The sequence below is a fragment of the Frieseomelitta varia genome, unplaced genomic scaffold, assembly GCF_011392965.1.
Source record: "Frieseomelitta varia isolate USP_RPSP 00005682 unplaced genomic scaffold, Fvar_1.2 scaffold_251, whole genome shotgun sequence".
Taxonomy (NCBI): domain Eukaryota; kingdom Metazoa; phylum Arthropoda; class Insecta; order Hymenoptera; family Apidae; genus Frieseomelitta; species Frieseomelitta varia.
In genome coordinates, this window is record NW_025109981.1 from 501,527 (window position 1) to 514,273 (window position 12,747).

General features: G+C 23.7%; 2 protein-coding genes across 4 annotated transcripts; one reads left to right on the forward strand and one right to left on the reverse strand.

Annotated features, from left to right (window-relative positions):
* Window positions 1-2: 2 nt before the first annotated feature.
* LOC122528530 (mediator of RNA polymerase II transcription subunit 4) lies at window positions 3-1,363 on the reverse strand. Of its 2 annotated transcripts, none has more exons than XM_043653766.1 (4): window positions 1,061-1,363; window positions 576-982; window positions 403-515; window positions 3-316 (listed from the first exon to the last, which is right to left on the reverse strand). In XM_043653766.1, the coding sequence occupies exons 1-4, from the start codon at window positions 1,129-1,131 to the stop codon at window positions 251-253; spliced, it is 657 nt and encodes a 218-aa protein (XP_043509701.1). In that variant the 5' UTR covers window positions 1,132-1,363; the 3' UTR covers window positions 3-250. The 2 variants fall into 2 exon arrangements, with proteins under 2 accessions (XP_043509701.1, XP_043509700.1); XM_043653765.1 differs by having other exon boundaries at window positions 396-515; window positions 1,061-1,342.
* Window positions 1,364-2,031: 668 nt separating this feature from the next.
* On the forward strand, window positions 2,032-11,224 carry LOC122528474 (neurofilament heavy polypeptide-like). 2 transcript variants are annotated; one of them, XM_043653628.1, is made up of 8 exons: window positions 2,032-2,297; window positions 2,752-2,991; window positions 4,338-4,473; window positions 4,555-6,532; window positions 7,088-7,146; window positions 7,561-7,629; window positions 8,233-8,351; window positions 10,007-11,224. In XM_043653628.1, the coding sequence occupies exons 1-8, from the start codon at window positions 2,211-2,213 to the stop codon at window positions 10,010-10,012; spliced, it is 2,694 nt and encodes an 897-aa protein (XP_043509563.1). In that variant the 5' UTR covers window positions 2,032-2,210; the 3' UTR covers window positions 10,013-11,224. The 2 variants fall into 2 exon arrangements, with proteins under 2 accessions (XP_043509563.1, XP_043509562.1); XM_043653627.1 differs by lacking the exon at window positions 10,007-11,224 and having other exon boundaries at window positions 8,233-8,441.
* Window positions 11,225-12,747: the final 1,523 nt, after the last annotated feature.

The window sequence follows — 12,747 nt, forward strand, 5'->3', positions numbered from 1 at the left end:
CATTAACTTCTATTAAATCTAATATTTTGTTGCAATGGAATAAACGTTTTATATACATACGTTTCACATAAAATCATAATGAACCTATAAAACAGTTACTTTCAGTGTAAAATTTATAAAAATTGAGCTTCACAAAAAATTAATATTCATTGAGAATCACTAGATGAACTACTCGAAGAGTCTGTGGACATAACTTCAACATCTTCTGTTTCTTGCTTATGAGTATTCATGGCAACACTACCTTGTCCACTCACAGACATATGAATTTCACCCGATGAATGCCAGGCAAATTGATTAGCTTGTGATACAGGTGGTTCTGAAATAATTTAATTTGAATAAAAAAATTTAAGCGTACTATTAGCCATAAATATACAAATAGATTTTTACAAACATACCACCTACTGGATGTCCAGTTCTATGTAAATCAGATGATATTCCAGGATGAGTGCCTGGCATCTGTCCATTCAATGGAAGATCGCTTAATCGTCCAAGATAGCCCAATCTCATTTCAATATCTAAACAAAGATAATTTCCATGACTTGTGAAGAAATAAAAACAATGCAAGAATAATATACCAGTAGGATAAGGTCTCCTGGGATCCCCTTGTTGCCAAGTAAGAGGAGCACATATAGCATTCGATGCGCTTATTCTATGTGCATATTTAATTAATTCTTCAGATGGCACAGGCCTTTTATTGGCGCGGGCGATGGATTGCAACTTTTGTTTAGCTTGATAAATTGCAGTGGCTAAAATTTGTTCTGCTTCCTTCAATTGTCGCTGCAATTGTTGAATATCTTGATCTTGTCTCTCAACTTCAGCTTTTAAAGCTTCCATTTTAAGATTAATTTTTGCTTGTTCAGCCGCACGTTTTAAAACTGATTTAAATTCATTATCCTTGGTGATCAACAATTCTGTAAGTTGAGCATGTTCTTCGTTCGATAATTTCAATGGTTTTTGAACTATCGTATTTTCTATCATTTCTCTACGATAATAAAATTAACAAGTAAATTTAAGGCTAATAAGTAATTTTTAATGTTTGTAGTAAATATTTAAATCGTACTTTGCTATCAATTCAATGTCATCAACAATAGATAACAAAACCTCTCTTGTACTTTTACCGGTCGATGCCATGATTCAAATTGTATAAATAATAATTCTTCTCTGTATTACACATTTAAATTTCATGTCATTGTATTTTGTTATGGATATATTCTTACATTGTAAACATTTTTCTAGACCTTAAATCATTGAAGTTGAACGTACTGCATTATTTGAACGTACAAGTATTATTCAATGCCATTAACTAAGGACATTATCAAGAGTGTTCAATTAGCTAATTAATAAAGAAATAACATTGACTAATGATATGACATATCCAAATGAATTTATTATTTATTGAATATTGAATCCCAATTTCTTATGATATTGTTGAATACAATAAACAGTAGCACTTAATTTAATCTGTTGCTGGCGATACTAATAACAATTATCTTCATTTTTTTACCGCTATGTGGTGATAGTATCTATAGGAGCTCTATCATTTTATGCCTAGTCGATGCTCTAATAAAGACTTGGTTAATGAAAGCATTTTTAATTTTTTCCGATTTCTTTCTTCAATAAAAATTTGTTACATCGATCAAATAGATCGAAATTAAAAAATATAATAGACTTTACATCTTTATGCGATTAATTTGTATTCTACGCGAATGAATTACAAAGTTTTGACTGTGTTCACTTTCCATTATGAATGTAGTTCACGAGAAATAGGATTAATCAGTTTCATGAATAAAGATTAATATTTCTAAAACAAAGCGATATATTGTCTATAAATATCATTACATAATTTAAAATGTGATAAATGTAGTTTTATAATTTAAATAATACTAATCACTATTAAATAACATCTACAGTTTGCTATGAAAACATCAAGTAAAATCAATGAAAATAGACTTAATAGAAAATATGAAATTTGTATCTGGTTGTACATCATGTACTACACTATGTAATCGAAGACCTTTTGATTTTATGAGCGCTCACGCCATTTTTATTTATATGTGGTGGGGGGTAACAAAGTGTGCAACATCGTAAGATTTATAAAATTATCAAAAGATTGATCAAAAGGGATGCTTAATTTTGTGATATAGTTGTAATATAAATCGTGATTATCCATAAGATAAAATTATATTATTACAGAACGTATAAAGTTATTAATGCAATTGTTAGATCTTTGTGTTACTGGTATTAACTACAGATTTTGCTACAGTTACAACTTGGATAAAATGGATTATCGTCAAAAGGTAAGCATAAACACATAATAATTAACAAGTCAACATAATTTATCGTTAATTGCATGTACAATACTAATATACATTCCACTGATATATATAAGCTGTCATAAATTGTACGTAAAAGTTACTTCAGAATTATTTAAAAGTTGATAACGCAAAAACCGATATAAGTTTTTTACTTCGATGAGCATTAGATTTGTTTACATGTACACAGTGAAAAAATAATATAGAATTGTAAAGAAGCATTATGTACTGTAATTTTGTTTAATTATTATGTAAAATAAAAAAAAAACAATTTATGTAAAGAATTTTATTATTACATTGATATATGTAGTAATATTTGTATCGTTGTATGTTGTTTTCAATGTTCATAATAATTTAATATAAAATGAGAAAAAAAATAAATTTAGATAGACTAGATATTTATTTAATATATTAAATCCAAATTTATTGTTCCTTTTAGATGATTATACCTTCTCAGCAAAAGACAAAGAATGATGATGAGGATGATGAAGATTTGGAAGCTTTAAGACTTGCTGCCCTTCAATCATTAAGAACAAAAGATAGTATACATAATAAAAAGCAGCCCCCACCACAAAAAACTATTTCAGATGTAATGCAAACATCTCACTCGTCATATAAAAGTCAACGACCTTTAAGAAGAGGATATTTTCATAATCGGTTACAGCAGCGACAGAATGGCGTAAGTTTTTAATTATTATAATGATAATTACAAATCAAAGCTTTAGAAACTTTGTTAAGCCTTTTCTTATTATATTTGAATTTTAACAATTACCTTGTTAAAAATGTATTTCAATTGCTATGTTGACATAAAATATAAATTTATTGAATTACTTTCAATATTTCACTGTGAAATTTATTAAAAATTTACTCAAGACTTGTATATTTTATCCATTTTTTCATATTAATCAATTAAAAACTAAAATAATAAAATAGAAATTGTTGTTATTCAAACAATAATTTGAGTTTTCTTTTATGTTAGATAATATTTTGTTATATCCCTGATATTTGACTGTATATATTTGATAATATTAATATATTTTGTATTGAATGTAATGAACAATGTTAATGTATTTTAATCATGTACATATATAATATTATGAATAAAGAAATAACACATAATTTTATAAAATACAAATTATCTAAATATTTTAAATTTTGAATTAAATAATATATTTGTTTATTTTATATAAATTTTTTTAAGCCTTGTAAAAAAATGATATGGAATTTTTTTTTAAATTTATTTTTGTTGCTATTAACAACAAGCACCATAAAGTTTTGTACAATTAGGAATAAAATATACTTAGGACAATATCTTATTATTATAAATAATATTATTATATCTTATTATTATATCTTATTATAAATAATATTATTATATCTTATTATTATAAATAATATATTTTAAGAATTAAAATATTAAGAAAGTTATTTTCAAGTTTATATTATTGTCAGTTTTTATTTCTTTTATTTTCTTATTCAAGTAATTATTTAAATGCTTTAATCAGTAGTTAATAATTTATAATATCAATAAGGATAGAGTGACATAAAAGAAATTGTTATAACAATAACATTGATATAATGTAATTAAAATAAGTATTATATTATAAATATTAAAGTTAGGGGGTTACTAATATCAAATTAATACTTTTAATTTCTAATTGTTATACAGAATAAAAAATAATTGAATTTAACAGCTTAATCTAAAAATTTTGTAAAATTTATTAAGATTTTATGAAATCTTATGAAAAATTTCTTTTATATACCTCATAAAGAAGATATATTTTTTATAAAATAGTAATAATTGAGGAAAATTTGTTGAAATTAGGTATATTCTTAAAAAATATATAAAATACTGATTATTTTTTTTAAAAAGAACAATATGATAGTAAAAATTGTACATATTTTGAAATATCAATAAAAAAGTAAGATTATTAATAATTATTTGAAACAAAATATATTTTAATAATTAAACTGTAGATGCAAATTCGTATTTTTTTTTCATATCTAAATATATCATTTTTGCAGAATTTGTATTACCAGAGTCCACGTAATCCAAATTTAATAGCAATAGTTCCTGTCGATGAACGTTCTGTGCTGCAACAAACTGATTTAGCTTGTTCAATAGAAAAAACTGCTCCGAATATTGAACCTTATTCTACAGGTATGTAAAATAATGTTATATAAATAATACTGTGTAAATAATATAATTTGTTTTAATATTGCATAAAAATAATATTTTTAGAAGTATCAAAATTTCATCGTTTCAAAGATAATGGCAGTGGTACGGATGAAGAAGATAATAAAGAACAGAAAAAGACAGTTAAGAAATCAGAAGTTATTGAGAAAGATAGCATAGACGATAAAACATCTATAATAATTGAAAATCAGACAGAAACTACAGAAAATTCAAAGAAAATTGAGGAAGATCAAGATGGTGTTAATGACGATGATGATGATATCATTATAATGGCTGATCTTGAAGAAGAAGATAGTTTGGAACGGTTAATGGATGAAATGGAGAGAGAAATGAATGTTGATAAGCCGTCTGAAAGAAAAGAAAAAAAAAATAATAAAAAGGAAAGCAGAGAATCTATTAAAAAAGATGAGATAACTAGAAATGTAAGTCAAAAAACCAGAATAGAAGATACCACTATTCAAAAAGAAAGTTATAGCCCAGCACCAGTAACAATGATCCTAAAAAATGAAAGACGATCCATATCTCCACATACAATTAATCGAATTTCACAAAAACGTAGATCGTTGTCACCAAGGTCACGATCAAGAAAAAAATCACCTAGAAGATCTCCTAGAAGATCACCCATTAGGCAGTCAAAAAAATCTCAGCGAGAAATAATGAGGTATAGATCGCCCCGAAAGTCTCCAGTACGTTATTCTCCACGATCACGATCACCTAAGCTTTCATCACGATCGAGATCACCGCGATTATCACCACGTAGATCTCCAAACAAGTCTCCTATAAGATCACCTGTTAAGAGACTATCTCCAAGAGGAAGATCTCCGAAACTTTCGCCGCATTCCAGATCTCCTAGACCAATACGTTCACCTAAAACATCCACAACCAAGTCTCCAAGATTGGCACGATCACGTTCTCCAAAATTTTCACCATTAAGATTATCTCCTCAATCTAGATCGCCATTAAGATCTAGATCACCTAATTTATCTCCAAGACGAACATCACCCTCACGTAGATTATCACCTAAATCAAAATCTCCTGGGTTGTCTCCTCGAAGAGGACCGTCACGTTTATTATCACCAAAAATATCACCACGAAGAATGTCACCACGGTCGAGATCACCGAGATTGTCACCACGTAGATCACCATGGTCATCTCCAAGAAATTCACCTCGTCTATCTCCTAGACGAAAAAGATCTCCAAGATGGTCGCCTAAAGAATTCTCACGAAAACATGGACCACGATCTATTACTCCAGATGGAACATGCAGTCCATCATATACAAAAGAATCGTTGTCAATAATTAAAAGTAGGATATCTCCAGAAATAAATCGTATAAAAACAAAACAGAAAGAAGAAAATTTGGATGATGCTACTATGATAGAAAAAGAACCTACTGATATAATTAATGACCCTGTATTAGAAGCCCGACGAAAGAAGTTTGAATCTACAAGGCCTATAGATCCAATAAATGCAAATAAAAAAATTAAATTAAATAAAAAGGAAAATACAAGTAAAAAGATAGAATCGGTAGGAGATGTTCAGATAGGAAATGTGAGAAAAGTTAATAAAATTACAGAGGATTATGATATTCAAGAAACAGATTTATGTTTAGATACTCATTATGAGTTTGAAGAGTTTGAACAAAGCATGGAAAGTGCTTCTCCTATTGCTATTACAAGTTCTGTTAATCCATGCCTGGATTTAGAAACTCAAAATCCCGAAAAAGAAAGATCATCAAAAAAGAAGAAAAAACGTGACAAGGAATTGTACCAAGTGGGAAAATTAAAAAATGAACTTCCTCTTTCTGAACGTATTGGAAAAGATAAGAAATGTAAGAAACGCAAAGATGTTATTTCAGATGGCTCAAGTGAGGATATGGATGCCATTTTTGAAGATCTAGTAGTTGATAAAGAAAGTGATTTACGAACTGAGTTAAGTAGAAGACGGGCAGAAAGATTAAATAGAACAGTACCAATTCAGTCTGCAAGATTAGTGCAATCTGCTTTTAAAGGAGTTGTTAATGAGTAAGTATTTATAATGCACTATGTGGATTAAACTTTCTACTTATAAAAACATAAAATGTTTTTATTTCATTTTTTTTTTTTGTTCTAATGAAATACTCCTCAGTCTGTTCTGTTTTATATAATTTTGTATATATGTAAATATATGTAAATATATAGAATGTCTCATTTTAATTTAATTACTTTCTGAACTATTTATTATTTGAGCTTAAGAGAGATAACTATTGTTTTTTTATTGTTTTGCTTTTTCAAATAAATAAGAAAAAAGAAATTTTATATTTTTTCTTGAGGCTCACTTCTGACAGTGTGAAGGTTCACAAAACAATTAGATATATTAGATAGATTTTTAAGAATAATAAATATTTTGAAATAATTGCCTGAATGAATTAAAATAAAATAAAATACTTTGTATACATATTAACTACATATTATGTATTATATGTAATATACATAATATATAATATATATATATTAATGTATATTCTCTTTTTAATATATGTATATATTTTTAAAATTTAACATATTTTGAATACATAAGAATTATTATTCTCTTTTCAGAGTTGTCAAAAGTAATGCAAAAGTGAATCAAAGACATTTAGTTAAAACAGATGAGAAAGGTAAGTAATTTACAATGTAACTTCTATTAACATTTGTACAACAAAAACTTCTGTTCCATGATAAAGTGATGATTGTTCTAAATAAATCTAATGTAGCATGATACATTTCGAAGTTAATAAATAATATCATTTTTATATAAATATAAAATTCATATTATTCTTTAGAAGTTTTATAGATGAATATTGTAAAAAAAAAATATTCTTCTTGCTTATATCTTATTATAAGAAAAATTATAATGAAATACTATATAATAGAAATAATAATCTAGAATATAGAATATGAAAAATTCAACATTAAATTATTATCTATAAATAGAACACTACTATTTTACTTAAAAAGTAAATTAAAAAATTTAGAGCATATCAATAATCTCTGCTTCTAAATTATTATAAATTTATCTTTTTATTTTGTAGCTAATCAAAAAGAAGTTCGTCGAGTTACTGTTCTTCACAGAACAATATCTGATATACATGATTCTGAAGGTTTGTATATGTTTATATTATTTATTATTATTATCATGTGTTAGATATCTTTTAATGAAATGTAGCTTTGGCAAGATAAAACCAATTATTGAATTATTATAATTGTATTATAATTAGTGCAATAAAATTTTCAATAACTTACTTATTTTTAATAATGTTCCAGTTTATTTGTATGACAATCATTATATTTTTTTCTGAAAAACTCAGAATTTAATTATAAATTTAAAAAAAAATGGTCATTATTTAATATAGCATGAATCACCTTTTATAATTTATAAAATATGTATTTTGCGTAGAAAAATATTTTTATATATTTATATATTTAAAAAAATTGTTTTTACATATTTTATCATATTTTATATAATATAAAGTTTTATAAGAATGTTTACATAATGAAATATTGAATGTATAAAATTAATATAGATTTGACATAGAAAGATAATTTATCATATAAAAAAAAGTTAAGTAACTTTTAGAAAAATAGTTGTATGTATAATTCTTTCACAAAGTATATTATATTGTAAATAATAATATAAAAAATAAATAACTGAATTATTTTTATTTTATAAATGTTTTTATACAAATATATAATTATATTTACAGATGAAAGTACTGTAGATTCGAAGGTGCCTGTGCGTTTTAGACTGGGCCTCAATAAACAAGTGCAAGATACGAGGGAGTCAAAAGTTTCTCGAAAGGCATCTAAAAGACAGGGTCGCAAGGTAAACCATAAAGTCAATTTAACTGTAACAACAAAACATATTTTATAGTATAGAAATTATATTTTACAATATGTACATAATTCGCATATTCAAATTCATTTGAAAACATAATATTTATACGTAACTTTAACATTGTAATATTTTGACTACTTAAGTTTGTGTGCCATTATTTTTGATTTTTATAACATTAATTGTATTAAATATCCTAAATATTACTATTAACTATTTTCTTAAACAATTAGAAATATAAAAATTCTTGAATGAAATAAATATATCTAGCAACAAAGTATATTTATAGTAGCAAGTTTGTTAATTGTGCAGAAATTGTTTTTTGATAGCACATATAAAATATATTTTAAAAACAGTACAATTTAATACTTCATTACAATAAATGATAATCAATTTTTGAAAACATTTCATTTATCTTTTTGTCATTTTTAAAAAGATAAATATATGTTTAATTTTTAGAAATAGTTGATTAATTTTTTTAATAATGTTATATGGTATAACAGAGAATGTTTAATAATTAATTTAAGTAATTGGATATTTCTTGTATGCATGAAAATATTAAAGATAATCAGTTTTAAAAACTTGATAGTACAAAAATAAAATGAATATGTAGCATTTAATATTTCATAGTATGATATATATACATATATATATTTAAAAGTATATTTATTTATAATTCATATTCTTTCACAATTATACATATATATTTTTTTATATTTTATAATTATAATTACATTAAAATGAAAAAGTATTATTTTTTATTACTATAGTTTCATGAATTCAATTTTTTAATATATTTATATAGGTATTTATTATTTGTATTTAAATAATTAATTAATTTTTAATTTACATTAGATCAATTTAATTAATTAATTTCATAGTTATCTTTAATTAAAAATTTCAATACAATATTAGTATATCAAATAAATTTCAAAATGAATGTTTATGATCAGTCTTCTTTTTATATTTCATTTTATGTTTCATCTTATCATCAGTCTTATGTATTAAGCATGATATTTTTTAAATAAGAATCTTAAAATATTTAAATATTGTATAATCATGACAATAATTTATAGGTTAATTTATAATGTCAATTTATAGGTTAATTTTTTTAAATAAATCAGTTTTAAAATTAATTTTAGAAAATAATTTAATTTTGATAATTGTATGATTATATATGTTATGAATATAACTCATATTCAATGATTATTACGTCACTTTTAGTATAATAGCAGATCAGTGATACTACAGTTACTGCAATACTGCAAATTGTAATATAAAGCTGAAGATACTTGATTATATTGATTTATTTTAAGACGTTATTTGAAATTGACTTTCTTTTTATACCTAAATAAATGTTACAATGCTACAAATATATATTGAAAGCAGGGATATGTACAAATACACAATGTAGTTCTGAAACTAATTTTTGAAGTTAAAGTTAAAGACTTATATAGCAGAAATCATTAAAAGAAATTACTAAAGAAAATAAATTTCAAGAAAAATTATTTAAAGTATTAAATTAATTTCTTAAAATAATATTTATATATTATAAAGTTAAAAACAGGTATAGGTTCACGTTATAAATTTAATTGAATATTATCTTTATTGGAAGATGATAAACGCACATATTTTTTTTTGTTTAGGAATAGAGTAAACGCGTGTTCTCCTGATTGCATATTTATATGAAGAGTGCATAGCTGTTCATCTTACCTCCTATTTTATTATCAGCATATGAAGATAAAATCTATTAAAAATTTAATTATATAAAAGATTGCACTCATGTAGAACAAGTATCTGTTTTATTTGGCGTGTGACCTAACATAAAGATGAAAAAATAACATTCTTCTAGAAGACAATATCAATATTTCAAAATATTTTATGTATGATTATATCTAATTTATTGTTAAGCATTATAGTAGATAGTTGATTACATGTGATTATAAATCATTTGTTGTGTTAAAGTATTTGTAAATAATTTACATCAATCACTCATTTAATAAATAAGCATCATTAATAATCCCAAAGTCACCTTTTGTAAACCTAAGTATATTAGTATTCTAATAATTCTGTATAAAAGATTCAATCAATTGTAAATAAGAATATTGTTAATAAGCGTGTGTAAAGTGAAAAATAAGTTGTATATCATGTACATTGAATCAATATTATTAAGGTATTGAATATACTATATAAAGTGACCTATAGCAACAGAAGAGTGATTTTATTAAAATATATTTTTTACACTACATTGTTCGAAAGTAACAAACACGAATTTTTTAAGATAATTAAGAAATGCAGTGTACCGTAAACTGGCTTTTCTTGATTTGTTATTTTATACTTAAATTATAAACACATAGTATAAATGATTTTTGTATTTAGACAAATATAAAAGAGTGTATCTTATCTTTTTCTGCACATATATTTAGAGTTAATGTGTAAAATTATACTATTTATATAGTATTATGATTCAGTTAATAGAATTATATATAGAATTATATAACTTCAGAATTAAAGTATTTAGTCAATTGGAATAATATCATTATTCTACTATATTATTATATTTATCATTAGTAAAAAAAATCTGTGTAGTTTTTTCTTGTATTTTACATAATATTAATTAAGATTCCATCAAACAATTAGTTCTTATTATTATACGTATATTTTTATGAATAGCATATAAAATACATATTGAAAGTAAATTATTATCATGTGTTACCAATAAGCTGACGTAGTAGCCAATATACTTACAAATGTAAATTTAGATTATTTCAGACATTATATTTCATAAATAAGATAGCATACTTCATAGTATCTATGAAGGTGTAAGTGTTATATTAAATTAAATAAAAAAAATGATAACTGCATTTATATGAACTTTTTTTGATAAAAATTTTGATATAAAAGAGATGGCACCTTAGAATAAATTTAAAATATACAATTTTGACACACATAAATAGCTTAAAACTTTAAATCATTTCATGCGTGTTATGATTTATATGATTTATTAGTTATATCATAATGATACAACTCTAAGTGTACATCAAGAAAGCAAAGTATTGCTTTATCAGTAAAACTGTTTCCTATACTCTTCAATTTATATGCTTTTATGCATATGTTTTAAATATCAACTCCAAGAGTTGAATATTATTGTTATAAATATAAAGTAACTCAGAAGACTTGCAATTGTTGAATTTATCTATCGTACAAAATGCGATATACAGCAAGATTTTTACAGTCTTATTAATAATAAGCAAATTGCTTATTGTAGAATAATGCAAGTAATTTCTGAAACTTGTCTAGTCAAATTAATCACGAGATAATGCATTTTATATATATAAATTAATTAATTACATTTTATTCTAAAAATATTAATTTTTAATTCCTATTTTATATATATTATTTAGATACCCCTTCAACACAGTATAGTACTATGTATATATAATATATGTAAAATGAATATAATATTTTTATAAATTTCATTTGTAGGTGTTATTCTGTAATAAGACTGTAACTGATCTGTAAATTTAATTACTGCTGTTATAATGTTTGATTTATTTGTCTAATTTTTGTCACTGTAGTAAATACAGATGGAACTTGGTGAAAATTTTTCTGACTAATTTATGAAATCACAAAGATAAAAATTATTTATGTATTTATTTGTCTCTAGTATTCTTTTATATTACTATGTATTAATAAAATTCTTTTATTACGTATTTGAATGGATTCAACATATTTACTATGGATTTAATTGTTTTTTCCATCTGTAAATTGCTACTTGAATTGTTCTTATTATTGCGTATGACTGTACTATTTGTATAATTATGTACTTGTACTTACATTTTTTTACAAAATAACATATAGGTTTTGGATTGTTTAGACATAACAAAATATACCTCAAGTATTGATATAGAACAAGTTCAGTGATATTTAATCATATATTATTTAAAATAAATCAAGACTCTTATTTCAGAAAAATATAAAATAAAATATTTTTTACTTAATTGTCTAATTTCATTTCCTATTATCCTAAAATTTGAGAGGAAATAGAGTACAGTAAAATATTTACAGTATATTAAAGTATGATTTACAACTATTTAATTTTATTAAATTACAAAATTATGTTTTTAAGAATCAAAAAGAATCAAATGTTTTAAATTTTTTCAATATAACTTTTTCTCATTTTAGGGAAATTTCTTCATTATTTAATCTTAATAAAAAATTGTATCACTTATTTTATCTTTTTAAAAAAAACTTGTTAAACAAAACAATCTTGAAGAAACTTGTTATTTTTGTTACAACGTAGAATTCAACTAATTGTTTAAATGATAGAAAATTTTTAAGCTAAATAATTATTCATTTATTCATTTTTTTTTTAATTAAAATGTGT